Source organism: Pagrus major, chromosome 19 (genome assembly GCF_040436345.1).
Source record: "Pagrus major chromosome 19, Pma_NU_1.0".
In the NCBI taxonomy this organism is placed as follows: domain Eukaryota; kingdom Metazoa; phylum Chordata; class Actinopteri; order Spariformes; family Sparidae; genus Pagrus; species Pagrus major.
Genome location: NC_133233.1, coordinates 19,378,681 through 19,396,450, shown reverse-complemented (window position 1 = coordinate 19,396,450; position 17,770 = coordinate 19,378,681). Strand labels below are relative to the sequence as shown.

Below are 17,770 nucleotides of genomic sequence, written 5' to 3'. Positions count from 1 at the left end.
TATCCTTAGTGTGTAGTGTGCACTCAGCGGTGGACGAGGTTGTAGAAGAGTTTTCCTGTCATGAGAGAAGAGGTCTGGTGTATGTGAAGGTGTGTGACGTGGAGCAAAAGTGACACAGAGACATGCTGCATTCAACCCTTAATGACACTGACGGATATCCTGTCACATGGGCAGCAAAGGTTGTTCAAACAACAGCAATTTCCATGAGCTTCCACAGATTTTTGGGCAGAGGAAAGGAAGACAGGAAGTGGAGAGCGAGCCGTCTCATGTCACTTTAAAGCAAGAAACTGAAAGTCACCGACGATAGCTTCAAGGAGCCTCATCGTGTCGGGGTGGAACAATAAATCTATTTTGAATAAATCAAAGGTAAAAGAGAAAAGGGTGATGAATTTTTGGAATTAATTTATCCAAGCAGGCTTTAATCTATTAAGTTCATGTGAGATTTTGGATCTTTTATAAATAGCTCTTCAGTGCTAAATCTGTGCCTAGCTAATGAACCCAGAGAACACATGTCACTCAGCAACACTTCCTTTGAGTAGTATCAGGTGTCACAAGATTTAAGAGAATGATCAGGGATGTGCAGGCTTCTGTGCCAGAGTAAATGAGGATTAAATGAGGTTTGCTGATGTAGGGTTTTTCGTGGGATAGTAGTCCCCAGGAGGTCCGCGAGGCTTCGGGTGAGGAGTGCAGTGATGATACAAGTCAGTAGAAAGAGAGGACAGGAGGAAATCCTGCTTCCCATTGGAGGAAGCAAGTGGAGATCTGACCACTTTGGTCTCATGCTGCAGGGATGCCCGGCAATGCTGGACAGACAAACGAGGTGACAAGACAAGTTGACCTGTGAAATAAAGGATCATTGTATGGACAATGCTTAATAAAACATAAAATGAAGTATCTATTACTGCAAATTGTGCAGTATAGTGTCATTAGAAATATGTCGTCTGCAGTCTTTGAAGACTTATCAGGTCTCTGGGAATGAAAGTAACGAGGTTGCAGTTGCACTGGTTAGTTGGTCAGTTTTCATATTGCCACTAGGAGTCAGAAGTTTTCAAATTCTGCACATAACTCTGGTCACAAGTCTGACCAGTGTTGTAAAAAGTACTCAAAAGTCATACTTAAGTGAAATAACAACATCAGTTTAAAATATTACTTTGATGATAGTGAAAGTCACCTGTAGGTGAGGTATAGCATGTACAGAATAGGTGGGCCCTGGTGGGTTAGGAAGACACATAATTGTGACAATGGGCTACATTTAACCACATTAGCAAAGTGATTGTATTTATGTTGAATGTAACAAAAAAGGGTTAGTACAAGGGAATTGTCATGAGGTGGAAAATGAACGTAATATCATGAACATATAAAGGAATTTTTTTTTTTTTTTCATATTGTGATTGTAATTGATTGCATTGTTTTGTTTGTGCCATTTTATCTTGTTCTGAACATGTTAATCTCCCTAACAGTGTGTCTTTTTTTTTTTGCAGTGCTGTTGTGCTGAATTGCATCAAATTGTACTTGTGTAATGACACGGTGTCTTCTTTCTGTCGGTGCCATGTAGGATTGCGGGAAGGGACGTGATGAGAGTGTTTTGCAGAATAATGACAGGAAACCTGTTCTCTGGGGGAGCGACTGGGAAGAAAGAGGATGAATTCCAGTGTAAAAGGTTTGAACAGAGGTCAAAAACATATACCGTATGTACTTTGAGTTCATGTGAGTACATTGTGCATACACGATGAATCACACTGGTGAAACTTAAAACATATATTTGACTGATTTTCTTTATTAATCTTACCAAAATATATGTATCAGTGATACAAACTCACACTTTGTTTCTGTTCTGTGAATATAACTTAGCAAAGAAAAGCCTAATATAAACAACATGGATTTATGCTTTTACATATTCACTGCACTTTATGATGGTAGAAAAAAAAGTCTTCCAAAAAATCTCAAGTGACATTACAGGTACATTCCCAAAGTGCCATGCTTGGTGAGGGGGAGGGGTATTGAGGGGTAAAAAAGTTTATTTGTACATTAAGGTATATAATTTACAACACAACAGTTATTTGACACATAATGTCCTGCATGGGAAAACATTGCCTAAGAGCTCCCTTTTGGCCTGTGAAGAGTACCATAATGCATTTTAATAAAAATAAATCTTCTGTGTTACATATGCAAATTCATACTTTGGTTTGGTTGTACCAGCTTTAGCCTATTTACTAAGTTTATGCTTGGAGTTCTTTGAATGTTTTAGCTAGTTAGTGATTTACTAAACCGTGTTGGACCATTGGAACTCAAGAAATGCCTTAGTTTGTGGTAGGTGGTATTGTTAGCTAGGAAAATTTGTGGCCCTGTCCAGTGAATAATAATCAACTTTGTAAAACAGGAAGTCACGGAAGCACCACAAGCTGTGGTATGACTTCTAAAAATGATTTTTTTATGGCGCCAAACGATAAATAAAATAGTATTATTCATGCAGTTTGGAATAAGTAGGACATTTCAGATCATGGTAACCTAAATGTTGCGGCCGCAGCATTAGCAAGCTTACGTTAGTTATGCCAGTGAGCGAGTTCAGTTAGCTAACAGTGCCTAACAGTTAGGTGTACACCCTTTGAAGTTTCTCAGTGTAAGTAACCAGTTTTAAACTCTAACAATAACCATATTTATGTTATTTGGTTTTTTAAAATCTTCCCTGTTGACATGATTTTTAAACAGCCTTTTATCACGTGTCGTGAAATATTAGCGTTAGCAAGCTAACGTTAGTAATGCCAGTTAGCTAGTTCAGTTGTTAACCCAAATAACAGTCATACTCTTTGCACTGAGTGTAAATATTTATGTAAAACTATTGTGTTGTCCAACCTGTTTTAATTTAGTGATTATCTACTTTGTAAAATCTTAAGTTATATGCTAACTAACTTTGCGAAGAGCTGGTGCAACCACATCCTGAATCCTAGCATCCTACACTTCCTGATTGTGCCTATTACTACAAGATGTTGTGATGTTTCACTGTCTTTGCTTGAAGCGTTGGTCTCAAAAGAACATCCTCTCTGTGTTGAAGACCCTCAGCTTGGTCATGAAGTTGAAATAGACGAAGGCCAGGCAGACCAACAGGTTCTTCATCAGATAGAGGAGCGGTGTGACAAAGCCGAAGAAGGCAATGAGGCCTACGCGCACGAAGAAGAAGGGTAAGTCCTGCACGGCCACTCCTAATGAGGAAAGCAGGGGGCTGTGGGGCATGACCACCACACGCAGGCAAGACAGGTAGCTGAAGATATAGATGGGGAACACCCAGCCTGAGTAGTACACCAGGGGGTGTCCTGCCACCCTCACCATCTCCACTGTGTCCATCCAGAACATAAAGCTGTCCACAAACACATCCGCTCGGGCGTCGCTGGCACACAGGAACCTCAGCGGACCTGTGTAGGCGTACGGAGGTATGCGGTACGCTGTGGTGCTCGCTGATCGTGAGCTTAATCCAGAGATACTAAACGGTCTCCCAGGATTAGCCGGTATCCCAGGGACCGTCCCGTTGGTCTCCGGTCGAGCCCCTGCTCCGTTCTGGTTCCTGTCATTGAGCTGGTTTGCTCCTGGTTGTGTTGGAGTTGGCGCTGCTTGCCCGGGCGCAGCTGGCCCCGGCACAGCTGGAGTGATGGGAGTTACTGGTGTTACCTGTTCCACATGTGTGAGGACAGTGGAGGGGATTTCAGCATCTCTTTCCAATTCATTGGCTGGGGAGAGAAAAGGAAAGATTGTTATAAATCCTGTTTAACAAACGTTATATATATATGTTTCTTCACATTCTGTTCTACTTTTTGAATGTTTTAAACTAAAAATCTTACATATTGCACCTTTAAAACCCCATCTACTTCAGTTGTTTAGCAGAATGCTGCAACACTGTTTTGCTGCGAAGCTCCAGAAATGTTTTGTGAACTACAAAACTTCACCTGACTTTCCGTCTGCGTGAGTGTGAGTAGATAATGACGGAATCCTTTAAGCTAAAATTACAACAATTATAGCGTTCAGCATGATTTTATTTTAAGTATGTTTGGCCAAAGTTACAAGAAAAGACTTGGTAAAGATCTTGTGATCATAAAAATGCAACCATTAGAGAAAGCTGACTTTATACAAATTCTCAAAAAGATTGAGTTTTTCCAAGGATTACCACATAAACAGCATTAAACCACCTCATTGCTTCACTTTAGAAAAAAAAACATTGCTTAAGTTTTGTCAATTCTCCATGATGTTACAAGAAGTGGCTGAGAAATGTCCTGCTCATTTCCTCAGTTGCACCAATAGTTTTCAACAGGAGTCACAGAGCAGAGGAAGATGTACATACTGGTTCTCTAAATTGTTCTGGATAAACGATATAAAGAACTGTTCGCTGTGTTTGTTCCCTCCGAGCTCCTGCAATGTAAAGCCGGGCTGGGATCACTATAGAAGTTGGCAGAGGAAAGTTCAGGATCCATAGTGAGTGATTTGTGTGATGTGTTCAGAGAGCTGCGCTCACCCTGGCCGGTCAGTCTACAGTGGCGTATCCTCTCCACAACGTCAATACAGATGAGAGAGAAGAGGACTAGTGATACGGGGAGCTCCGTGAACGTGTCATTTTTCATGTTGTTATTTATCTGAACCTGGACAAACAGCCAGAAGATCATTAGTTTTGACCAGAAGATACACAACCCATCAGTTCCACTTTGCACCAAGCACTTATGTCTAAATTTCCTCTAGCACTGGGTTTGTGGGCCAAATCACTTGCAGCTCTGACATTTGCCTGAGTCAGGACTTCATGCTGACAGGACACAGAACAAAGCAGACAAGATGGTCATCTTAGCAGAATTTATGGCTCTCATGTAAAAGACACCAGATAAGCAAGGGCCAAAAGGTCAGCCTGGTGCTCTAGAAAGGGCCACACAAAACAGCAAATAGGACCTGGGCTGCAGCCAGCGAGGAAGTGAAAATGTGCCTCATGGACAGATGATTTGACAAGGGCAGCTCGGACAGGAAGAGGAACCAAGCTGCTTATCAGTAGCTCCTTATCCTTACGGCTTGATATTCCTCCCATGGGAACTAAAAGATTCCTCACAAATCATCACCTTTATTCTACTTAGTGAAATCATTTTGGTGTTGTTGTAGCAAGTATTTTAAGTTTCAAGCAAGTTTTTTGGATGATAAACACAAATAACGACAAAGTATCTACAATTACAGACTGACTCTGGCAACAACAAAGGTCATAGTTCGGGATCAGAGTGCAGATAAAATGGTGTGATAACACAAATGGCAAACAATCCACAGCGTGTTGTACCTCAGAGCTGGCGATGAGAAAGGCAAAGCAGGGTAGTGTGGACAGGATCACATATACGAGGGCCACAGGCCTCCTGATACAAACACAAAGGAAGGGAAAGACAAAAAAAGTAAGGAAGGAAGACAAAGGCAGTTGCAGGACTTGCTAACTCATGGTATTCACAAGCCAAGTGCAGTCCAAACCAGCTCCAGGCCTGTTCATACTCAACCCAGCTGGTCAGGTCTGAGGTCAGAGCTGCACTGGGCTCCCAGCTAAAGAAACTCACCACTTCTTCCTCCCAATGAGGAACTTCTTCTTCATGAAGACCATGTACTTCAGGGGCACCCAGACCAGCAGGGCGGTAGAGGTGACATAGGCGATGGAAGAGGCCACGATCAACCAGTAGGCCGTGCTGCCGTCGCCAGAGGGCTGCCCCGAGGCTTTGACCTTTGCTACGATGATGGCGAACCTCTGCATGACGATGAAAAGCGGCACGCACAGGCCTGCAAACTGCAGCACCTCGCACAGGGCAAACTTCAGCGTCCTCCCCGAGCCCATGCTGTGGTAGCTCAAAAAAAGAAAAAGAAGGGAGGGAGACGGGGGCTGTTGTCGCAGTGAGGCGACCCCTGTCCCTCTGAGGGCTGGTCAGGCCTCGGACCAGTGCATTGTCTGCCTCCACTAGCATTTTCCACACAGCACAGCTCTGGCTCTCTGCTCGCCCAACTGCTTACACTGCACTAGGCATTGTGTAACTTGGTGTGACGGTGATGTGACCGGCCCTTTACTCTCTTTATACAAACGATACAAACAAAGTGTGTCTAACTGTGCACCCTGAAGAATATATGTGAACTGCAGTCATCTCAGTGGGATAATTTAGTCTTGAAAACAGTGCTTCAATCAATGCTGTGGAAGCTAAAATCCTGTCTTCTCAAGCTTTGTATCTGTTATACCCTGTTTTCTACCTCAACATTCTCCAAAACCAGCAAACATTAGTGGATCTGATTAACACCCACAGTAAAAGCAACATCCAAGTGGCTGTGAACTGAAGACACACGATCCCACTGAAAACCGAAAGGCACTTGTGGCTCTTCTCATATTTATATATCGCCATCTAGTGGCAAAATGCGATAACTGCAAGATGTCTGAGGCTGCACAATGATGCAACAAATACTAGACACAATCTGTGGTCTAAAAACACTTTAAATTATCCTTACTTGACTTAGTGTGTGATGGGTCAGCTTGCCAAGTAGGTTTTGACGTATCCTGGTGCATAGCAATGAACATTGTACGAGAACTGCAAGTCAAGAACTGAGACTGCAAGTTGAGATGGAGCTCATTTCAACGACAGTATTTTGTAATGGACTGCAACAAATCATTATTTTCATTATGGATTATTCTGCTCATTATTTTCACCATTAATCAATTGATCACAATTACCCAGTCCAAAGTCCCAAGGTACATTTTTTTTCCAGCAGTTTTCTTAGTTGATAATCGGCTGCCTTAGCGATTAATTATCGGTTAATCGTTAACGATATGTTTGAACCACTGACATGATCTACATTTGATGAAAAATCAGAGAAGGCTACATCAGGAGTTAAAAGAACAGATAAAGTAAACACCAAGGTACCTGAATGATAAACTACACAAAACACAAACGCAACATAAAATAATGACTTCATTCAAGTAATTTTAAATGTCATTTTGTATTTTTTTAAATGACAAATTAGTGTATTTTAATTAAATGCATTACCCCATACTAGTATTTTGTATTTTATTTTGATACATTTGATAAGAAAGTATATTTGCAATTCGTAACATGATACTTTCTGAAGTATTTGTGCCCATCACTGATTGATACTTAACGGTGATTAATCGATTACTCATTAAACTACTTCATACAGCTGGGTAGTAAGTATTAGTAAATATAAAATGAATGTACATGTCCAGTATTTCCCTTTGAAATGTAGTGGAGTTAAGTTGCCTACCAGCAAATGGAAATACTCAAGTAAAGTCCCTCAAATTTGAAAAGTGCAGTACTTGAGTAAATGTATTTAGTTACATTACAATGGTAGGAGTAAAAGTTTCCTATCACAAGGTAAAGAGACGTGATGTAACCCATCTGTGGCCCACCGGCAGGCCACGCACTTGTTGCAGCACTAGTCCCGCGAGAGAGGGGCGCCGGGGGCGGATAGATGGATGGATGACCCTGCTGCTCCCCTCCCTGCCAGCCCCCAGCTGTCAGCTCCCCCTCCTGACTTCCCCACCCTGCCCCCGGTACCATGGCGTCCAGCGAGGACGACGGCACGGTTGAGGAGAAGGAAAACAACAACAAGAAGAGGACGAAAAGCGCCGTCGCGACCGCATGGCTCACCTTCTACAACATCGCCATGACCGCCGGGTACGTTGCGCCATTACGCTCCCCCCTCCTCGTCGCCTATTAATAAGAAAAAAAGCGCAGAAGTTCGCCAACCGCTCCCTGAAAACCCGAAGCGTGTGTTGCTGTTTATAGTCCTGTGTGAGTCTGTGACCAAGTCCAAAGTGCCTGTTCAGCTCGACACATTTAGCGCCCTGAGCGGAGCTGGGAAGGACTCGAGTGAGAGATTTTTTTTTATTGTAGAAACGGAGAGAAATGCGAGGTGTATTTGTGTGAGTGTGAGAAAATGAATGAATGGCTGTTTGGTGAAAGTGACGGTGCTGGCGCTGCAGCCGTGTCCAAATAGGGCTGACTGCACGGTGTCAGCGTCAAGGCCCGCACTGCTGCCGACAGTTGCAGTGATAAGTATAGCCGGAGCGCACTGCCTGACACTGGAGCTCAGGCAGCTCTGGGACACTGAACTGCTCAATGGGCACATTTTTTTTTTCTTTTTTAATATATATAATCAACATAACATTTTGTTTATCGCAAACAGAGCAAAGTCGTGTTTATATGATAAGACAAACAAGATGGGAGTCAGTACTTGTCTGTCTGGACTACTCAGGCTGTTTACTAACATAATGGCATGAAAATATACATAAATAGGCTATAAAAAGTAAATGTTTTTATGATGCAGAGGTCAATTTCAGCATAAAATGCAGAATAAAGTTGACTCAAGGCAGCAAATAATGATCATTTTCATTGTTGATTAACCTGTCTTGATTAATCGATTAGTTGTTCGGTCTAATATGTCACAAAAAGTTGAAAATTACTGGCAGGATGACTTCCTCACATGTCCTAGATATCTTAAATATTCACATTTAAGAAGCTTTCTTGTCAGTAGTTGACAACTGATCGTTTCACTGATGCATCTCAAAGATTTATTGATGTAATAACAACATTAAGCACTTTAATGTTGCAGCTGGTAAAGGTGGGGCTGATGTTTTTACTGTATATACAGCGGAGTAGCTTGTGAATTTAACAAAGGGATCAGTAAAGTCTTATGTTTATCCATAATAATACATCATAGTTTATCACTTGGTTGTATTTTGTATTATTAATCTCAATCAGTAACTTATTAGTGAAGTTATCAAACAAATATTGTGGAGTAAAAAGTCCAGTGTTTCCCTTTTTTCTTACTTTCTTAGATGTTTTCTATACGATAGTTAACTGAGTATCTTTGGGTTTTGAGCTATAAAAAACATCAGCTGTGTTTTAAAGAAAGTATAAAGGTCATTTTCTTTTACTATTTTGTGGTATTTTAAAATCAGCTGTTTAAGCCACTAAATTGTTAATATCATTGATCCTGTGAACATTTCTGTGAGATAATCTTTCATGGCTGTATTCTGTTATACAGGAGTTCAGTTTCAGGAGATGGGTGACATAACGATGTCAATGTTACACCTGGTTTTATAATTTGGTAGCATGTCAAGCATTCAGCCTCCAACAGTTTAACTACCTTTACTCTGTCTAACTGAAGGAAAATACAGATTTTTGGATTGGCTTTACATTAAGGTTGGCTATTGTTGACTTCTGTCAGTCCAGTCCTTTCAGTCTTGTTCATTGTTGTCATTGTTAAAGTATAGCAGATTAAATAGTTTATCTAAACTATGATCCTCAGGTGTTCGTCTATTAATGACATGTTTGTCATAAAGAAGAATTGTAGAGAAAGTGGATTTAATTATAAAACAAAGTTTCAACTTTAAACAGCTGAAACTTGGAATTGTTTGAAATGGATGCTCTCAGGCTGAACTGACTGTTAAAATGTTATTAAAATTTAATGCACGTATCACTGTGAAGCAGACATGACGGCAAGATTTAAACTGTTAGCTCTAGCTATTACACTAAAATTATCATTATCAATGTTACATCCCGACAAACATAAAACTTGACATATATATTGACTTTACGGCTGCAACATGTGTTACGACTGTAGAAATGTACATTTTCTGTGCAATGTCACATCTTTTCAAATGTCAGCTTTCATAAAAGTACTCAAATTGAAACATTTTGTCTGAGCTTTACCCATGATTTGTCACTATAATTATCCCATTTCATTATGTTTCATCAAGTCAGTCTTCACCAGTAAATATTTATCCTCACATAACTTGCACATGTTGTTTATTTACACCACGTGGAAGAGCAGGAGCAGCCACATAGTCTGTGCGTGCCAAAATAATGTCGCCAGTTAGTGAAAAAAAGAAAAACAGGCTGCTGCACAGAATATCTGGTTTCTCTTCTTTTTTCTCCTGACAGAAGAAATAGTGTACGTATGTGTGTGAACTTGTTTCTGACTGAAGATTTCTCTTGATGTTTCCTATATAAAAAAAAATGGAGCTGTGAGAAATACAGTTGTTTTAGTGTTTGAAATTGAAATACATGTTTGCTGTGTTATTAAAAAAAAGTACATGCAGAGCTGAATAACATGCTGACTGTCCAGATTCTCTTGTATCAATACTTGGATACAAGAAACGATCCTATATGTGTCCTGAAGATTTTATTGTTCACACTGAGTGGTGCCGTTATGTAATATGTCCTGTGTTCTCTCCTGCAGGTGGCTGGTTTTGGCCATGGCGATGATGCGCTTCTACATCCAGAAAGGCACACACAAGGGTCTGTACAGAAGTATAGCAAGGACACTCAAGTTTTTCCAGACCTTTGCGTTAGTTGAGGTAAGAATTTGAGTTGAATACTGTTCGCTGTCACTTGCACCACACAGTAAGCCTCATTTCCACTCGAGGAAATTTGAACTTTTGGAGGAAACAGGGTCTAAATTAAAGCTGCTGTCAGTGTTAAATAGCTCTTTATTATAACAGTAAACACTGTTAAAGAGTGTTTGGTCAGTAACCCATGTCTCTCCTCCTCTCCTGCTCATGCAGTAAAAGACAAAAGAAATGTTCTTGTATCCCTGCCCACTTTATCCAATCAGGACAGAGAACTCCATAAAGAGGCTGTCCTGTCTGCTCATGAACACGCAGAGAGAAGGATCCTCCTGTTTACTGGCAATAGCGCAGGGAAAGCTACCAACTCCAGCGCTCCTGGTGACTGCTTATACTACCAAAAATACCAAGTGATGAAAAACACAAAACAAAGAGGCGGAGACAGATGCCTAAAATAAGTGTGGTGACGTAGAGAGACAGGAGGGGATTGCTAACTGCAAAAAGGACAGGACATTAGCTGAAATGAAGACAACACTTGGGACATTATTTTACCCCACCCAGAAGTCCCTGCCTGGTGGGTAGTACAGAACTTGCAGCATTTTATTTCAGCCACCATTTTAAAAATGTACAGCCATAAACCAGTTAGTTCATTGTTCATTGCGCTTCAACACATCAGCATAGAGTTAGCTTTAGTGGACTTATTTGCCTCATTTTTGTGGGTCTTCAGCCCATTGTTGTCTGCATTTCCACTGCAGGCTGAAGACCCGCAAAGATCTGGCAAACCTTTTAGTTACTTTTAAAAGTAATCCCTGGGACTAAAAGTTCAGGGTACTTTCTGTACATTCTGATTTTGATTGTTATGTATCTTGTCTTGCAGGTGGGACATTGTGCCATCGGTATGTAATGATTTTTGTTTATAGTTTGTGAACAAATGTGTTTACGTGCCGTCACCTGCAGCCCTCAACTGTCTTTTTCTTCTGTCACTGCTCTGCTGCAGGAATTGTGAGGACTTCTGTGATTGTAACCGGGGTGCAAGTGTGTTCACGGATTTTCATGGTTTGGTTCATCACCAACAGCATCAGACAGGTGATCACTACACAGACTCTGCTGTACTGTCTAATAATAATAACTAATATTCTAGAAGCAAAGATGGATTCTCATACTGCTTCCCTGGACAAATTTAATCAAATGAGGCTTCTTCTCTGTTTGTACTTTATTGTTTTGTTTGTTCATATCTGCCGTCACTGCTCCCAGACAAGTACACGTCAGGTTTGCCTCATGTAAACATCTCTTCCTTCCTCTGTATATTTGCCATTTGTTTCTGACCTAAATGAAGATCCAGAGTGAAGAAAGTGTAATCCTATTCCTGGTGGTGTGGACGATGACAGAGATTACGAGATATTCCTACTACACATTCAGCCTGCTCCACCACCTGCCGTACTTCATCAAATGGGCCAGGTGGAGATGCCGTTAGCCGTGGCCTGGGATGAGCTTGAATTGTCATTACCGCGTCGGAATTGTGTCTGAGCATGTGACCACTGATCTGGCGATCTCACCTCTGGCATGCTTCCCTCCCCAGGCCTAGACCAGCTTTACATCAGGAAGTAGTTCAGCCGTTTGTGTATTAAGTATCGCCTGGCTCACACAGAGAGGAGAAGCATGTGTGTGTTTATTGATTAGCACCTCATTTGCCATTCTGTGTCAGTGGTGGGCGAACTAACCGCTAACATTGTGCTCTGACAATAATGATCATTGAGAACAGAAGTTGCAGGAGACGGCGGACATTTAGGGCTGTTTTTACACATATTTAATCACTTAAAAAAAAAAGAAATTGAAAAGTTAAAATAAGTTTGTTGTGTTGCCCCCTTCTGTTGTTACAGTCTTCTTGCACTTTTTATACTATATTTCTATTATTTGTTGTACATCTGATCTTTTGTTACCAAACCACTTCGACACTACTGAATTTGCCTCCTTTTTTGAAACTAACTCTTTCGCTGTGGAGCTGGTAGCAGTGTTGCTTTCAGCCATGCTTGTTTTTGCTGTGTGTAACGGCAAGTCCTTTTGGGCAAATCTCACCACTTGGCAGCCATCTTGGCAGCGCCCCCCGGGCAGTTATATCAGGCTAACAAGACCAGGCCTCTGTCTAAATGCACAGGGAGAGAGCCAGCACCAAATCGGTGGAAACTATCGTGAATCTCAACTGTGTTCTTACGTCACTGCAATTACGATTGGCTGATATGTTTCCCGGTTTGGCTGTGATAAAACACACGATTGGACTTTGGGGGGAAAGGGGCAGGATACGTGTCGTACAACCGCCGTCTCTTGGTTTGTCTCGTCTCTGATAACGGCATGACATCATTACGTCAACATATCTGAATATTGCCATTATCACGCACGTGCCTAGAAAGAAAATACAGTTTATAATGGCGTATGTTTTTCCTAAGATGCAGATTGTAACTTGCTTGGCTGGGAGTTACTAGGTTAAAAAATGATTTTAATTATTATTTTTAGACTGTATCGCGATACACAATGTATATATCTCCTGAAAATCACTTCATAAACTCTCAGACTGGGCGACAAAATCACATTTCTTGATATTTTGGACCAAATTCCTCGATATTGTAGGGATGACTATCGGTACTTTCACAAATTATGAACGCATAAATAAATGTTTAAATATATATAATATGAATATGAATTTTTGATAAATAATCATCATAAATGCGGATATAATGACTACAGTCTCATAAGTTCTGAAAATTACATACTTTTATTGTAATTCAGCCTTTAAAACCAGGAAAAGACAACACTTTTCATATCAGGATTGACCAATATCAATAATGTAAGACGATATATAGTCTCGTATCATGATGATCCTTAATTATCAGCACAAAGAAATATGAAACCGTAACAGCTGCAGTGATTATCAGTGAGACGTGATGACGATCGACTGTAGAGTGACATAACGCAGCCTGCCTACTACTGTATGAAGAGCAGTTGTGACGTGGCGTTCTGGCCCTGCGTGCCCCTCTGCTACAGTAGCTCAGCTGAAATTGGAGTCGTTCGTAGGAACGTCAGCTGTACACATTGATAGCTGTCCAACACACAGGCTTGGCATCTTACAGATCTCAGAATACTGAAGTTTACATATTACATCAACTCGTTTACAAGGCGAGACATTGTTTTGTCTCCGTGTTACCTCCGACAGAAGTTCAACGGGAAAATATTCATTTGTCTTCCGCTTCGCTGCGTCACGTGATCATCAGGAGAGAATCCAGTTTTGTGCCAATCACTCTTTTGTCTTGGTTTTGATTCTCGTGCCCTGAATGTCACTCTCTCCTCCCTGCCCCCCACGCTTCACATCTTTCTTTAAGCACGGAGGAGACGCCAGGCCCCCCGGGAGAGGGGCTCATGTTCAGCTGCTCCTGTTTTTAAGACCATCTGTTTTGGTCATGGAATGTTCTCCCAACATTTCTCTCACATCCGCTGAGACGCTCCCCCGAGCCTTTGGTCTGGTCTTGACTCAATGCAGGAGCCTCTGTAGCCCTGAGTCACGACGTATATCACACCAGAGAGGCCATGTGTTGTCACAAAGGGAGGCGGGACACCTCACATGTATGTGAAGCGACAGGCAGTTGTAGCAGAGAGACAAAAGGAGCTGCATGTCTGCTTCTCCTGTCTAAAAAAATTGAAAAAATGACAGAAAATAATCCTAAAAAAAAAAGTACAGAGAAATTTGAAAAGTAAAAATGATCTCAATCTCTTCTTTTTCTTGGCTCCCCGTTGCTGGAATGACTTTCATTTTTCCAGTTATCTGGTGCTGATAATCTCCAACATCAATGATTGAACACTGGCTACAGACCTGTGTTGACTTCCTGATCAGTGTTGATAGAAATTCAAACCAAAGAAAAATGTCTTAAAAGAAAAGACAGCTGTCGAAAAACAGTTGATATGTATTTTGTAGCTTCTTGACCGATTAGTTGCTGTTTGGCAGCCAACTGATAAAGTCTCAAATGTCAGAGTTTTCCAACCACAAATACGAAGAGGACTGGATTCATTGTGTTCGATTACCTGTGTAAAGTAGATAATAAGCCGAGGAGCGACCAGGCAGGCAGAAAAAAAGCATTCTTTAACCTGAAAAGCTATTATTGCTCGTAGTATTTATGGATTACTTCTGTCAGATTTTAGTAAATGGGCGAAAAATGCAAAACCTGTGGTACTATTAAAAGCCCAAATTCGCTTTTCTTACTTGTTACAGATATTAAAAAAGATCCTATCCTTACGTTAAGTCTGTGAGGTTTTAACTGTTGTATACCCTGTGAACGGTTGCTTATCCTAACTCTATGTTCGTGAACATTTTGGACGTTTAAGCTAAGTGAGAAATAGTAACATGCATTTATTATTAAACTCATCCATTCAAGGTTGCATTTGAGTGTTTGGACCTGTATGCATGTGTGTGTTTTAACATCCACAAACTGTAACTGCAGGAGTGTTTGTTGCAGGTGTGTGACGGTGTGTGTAACACCCTACTGGATGTTTAAAATAATCTTTCCCTTCACAGATACAACCTTTTCATCGTCTTGTACCCCCTGGGAGTCATCGGAGAGCTGATGACCATTTATGCTGCTCTGCCGTTCGTACGCAGAACTGGAATGTACTCCATGAGGCTTCCCAACTTGTATAACGTGTCGTTCGACTACTACTACTGCCTCATCATCGTCATGTTGTCCTACATCCCACGTAAGGAGCATTTTTAGCCCTACGCTGCACTTCATGATAAAATATGTAGAGGAGGATGAAGTCTCTCCTTGAGATCATTGTTCAGACTTTGATGCTAATGGCCTCTTATGTCCATAAATAGTGACTGTTAACATGACAAGTGAGCATTTAATATTACTCAGTGATTTAGGGGTGTCAGATTAACTTTCATCACATCAGAATTATGGTTGCCCTCAGAGAGCCGGCGGTAAATGTAAGATAGATGTTGCATAATTAATACGCTCCCCGACTCAGTCTGCACTAGTGATTCTTGTCAAGCTGACATTATTAACTCTGACTCTGATGATTGAGCGATTTCTTCAGCCACAAAAAGCCAGCTTATACTGCTGCTTCGTCTTCTGCTGTAACTGGACTGAAAAGCTTGGGCGCTTTCTTACTTGTCTTGGTGGCTACAGGAATCATACGTGCCCCTGTGTTTAGTATCGAAGTGCCGCCGTAAATGTTATTCCTTTGGCCCTCGTTACAAAGAACACATACAAGTTTGTCTAAGTACAACTTAGTACTCTGCCTTCCCTCTGCGTCAACTTTTCTTTTCTTGGACATTTTGCGAGGCTGCTACTATTAATGTTCCTGGCTACAACCACCGTGCTAGAGTGCCACTGCTGGAAATTGCCATATGATATAGACTATTAGTGAATACTGACATTCATGCGCTGATGTCATTGTGCGGACGACTAAACTCGGATGCATACTGGGACATGTTGTTCATGGACACCGTACTGCAGAGAACTGAAATGCTGTCACCAAGGTATGCATGTGTGTGTGAATGGGTGAATGCCAACTTGCTGTAAAGTGCCTTGAGTGGTCAAAAAGACCAGAAAAGTTATATATAAATGCAGTCCATTTATTATTTACCATAGTCTTGGTGTGGTCGCCCCAGAAAACCTTTCCCCTATAGAGATAACTTCTCTTGTCTTGAAGGACAGTGGGGTCGTATCCCAAAGAAGGTACAATGGTTATTTATCGTTCTACAACAGGGTTATATAATAAATACCAATTGTGGTCCCTTTATGCTACTATATTTTATTAAATCATTTGTTTTTATAAGATTATTCTGGGGCATTTTACTTTTATTTCTTAGTGTAGAGACAGGAATCTTAGGTAGAGAGCAGTATGACATGCAACAAAGGTCCCAGAAACATGACGTTTATGTTATATTTTATTCTGAGGTCTTAAAATGTCTCAACACTATGAATCGTTAACTAACCCTTGTTCTGTTTGAGATTATCATTGTGACAGTCTTGTGGAGCCTGTTGACTTTTCCTGCCATTACTGCCAACAGTAATTAGAAAGGTTTTATGTGACTGATCCTGTTTGTCTTTCTCCCTCAGTGTTTCCTCAGCTCTACTTCCACATGCTGCGGCAGAGGAGAAGAGTGCTTCACGGGGAGGTCATAGTGGAGAAGGACGACTAGACGAGCCACCACCTCCGTGCCTTCATTTGAGCCAGCCCCGCCTCCTCATCACCCTCACCCCCTCCACTTCATCTCCACCTCACCTGTAGCACCATCGGCCGTTACATTCTTCATCGCACGGGACCGGAAGAGCCGCACAGATGACGACCGGGAAGAGAGGAGTTATTAATCAGTACTGATTCTAAGTGTTTCTTTCTGAGTGGTAATATTGGAAACATGTTTACAGTCCCAGTGTTGCTGGAGCTTGACGATGTGTCTCAGCACAGAGCCTTACTGCATCTTGTTGCACTCAGCCACAACACAAGAAAAACCAGAGGCTTCCAGGGAAATGTGAAATGAATCATGGGAGGAAGAATGTAAGTTGTGTCTCCTGAGTTGTCCCCACTTCATCCCCCAACAATTGGCGGTTTTATTTTATTTTTTTCCAGTGATTTTATACAGTGTGGCTGTAACAACACAAGGTTCCAACAGAGATTATTCATAGTTCTATCATACCTCAACAATAAATCTACATTTAGACAATATGCTGCTTCTTTTGTGTATGTTTGTTTTACCTGATGTGTAAATGATGCAATGTGAAATGAGCAGTTGATGATAAGCATATTTCTTAAAGATGATGTGTTCGCACAGCTCAAACTTAACATTTTGTCTGCTCGGCTCAGCTCCTGCTTTTATTTTATGTTGCTTTGATGTTTACTACAAGAGTGCATCTTAAACAAATTTGAGTCTTCAAGAGGTAGCAGCTTTTCCTAGAGACTACAATCCAGATTTTTTTTGTGAGCACTCACAGTCTTCAGTCGCTGTTGTTTGTTTTTTGACATAAAGAATCTGATGTCGGTGTTGATAGAGAGGTAGTTAGATTCCCTCCTGCTAAAGGTGCTACTGTACGATCATTTCAATCTTCTGTGCAGCTGAAGAAGAGACTGTGATTGGATTTGACCCAGAGTAGGAAACCAGAATGTGAAATGATTGAGAGGAAATGTTAGACATTGAACTGCATATCCCATGGTTAGCGAAAGAAAATCAACATTTTTGCTTATAATCTGGGTTAGAGAGGAGAAAAAAAAATTTAAGTCAATGTCAAATCACTGGTTATTTTTCAAGACAAAAAAGAGAAATAGAAATGTGAAAATAACTTTTTGTGCAACGTCAATAAACTAAATACTACAATACTGTGGAGAGTTTTGTGATGACCCTCACACTGAGTCATACGCAGACAATCTCAGTGA

At 41.2% G+C, this 17,770-nt stretch overlaps 2 protein-coding genes across 2 annotated transcripts; one reads left to right on the top strand and one right to left on the bottom strand.

Moving 5' to 3' along the window:
• Positions 1 to 2,930: 2,930 nt before the first annotated feature.
• On the bottom strand, positions 2,931 to 5,833 carry LOC141014140 (transmembrane protein 236-like). Its single transcript, XM_073487806.1, has 4 exons — positions 5,562 to 5,833; positions 5,297 to 5,369; positions 4,502 to 4,625; positions 2,931 to 3,722 (listed from the first exon to the last, which is right to left on the bottom strand). Exons 1-4 carry the CDS (start codon positions 5,831 to 5,833, stop codon positions 3,025 to 3,027), a joined length of 1,167 nt encoding a protein of 388 aa, XP_073343907.1. The 3' UTR covers positions 2,931 to 3,024.
• A 1,631-nt stretch (positions 5,834 to 7,464) lies between these two features.
• hacd1 (3-hydroxyacyl-CoA dehydratase 1) lies at positions 7,465 to 17,065 on the top strand. Its single transcript, XM_073487808.1, has 7 exons — positions 7,465 to 7,673; positions 10,243 to 10,360; positions 11,226 to 11,244; positions 11,346 to 11,434; positions 11,685 to 11,806; positions 14,910 to 15,088; positions 16,459 to 17,065. The coding sequence occupies exons 1-7, from the start codon at positions 7,555 to 7,557 to the stop codon at positions 16,539 to 16,541; spliced, it is 729 nt and encodes a 242-aa protein (XP_073343909.1). The 5' UTR covers positions 7,465 to 7,554; the 3' UTR covers positions 16,542 to 17,065.
• Positions 17,066 to 17,770: the final 705 nt, after the last annotated feature.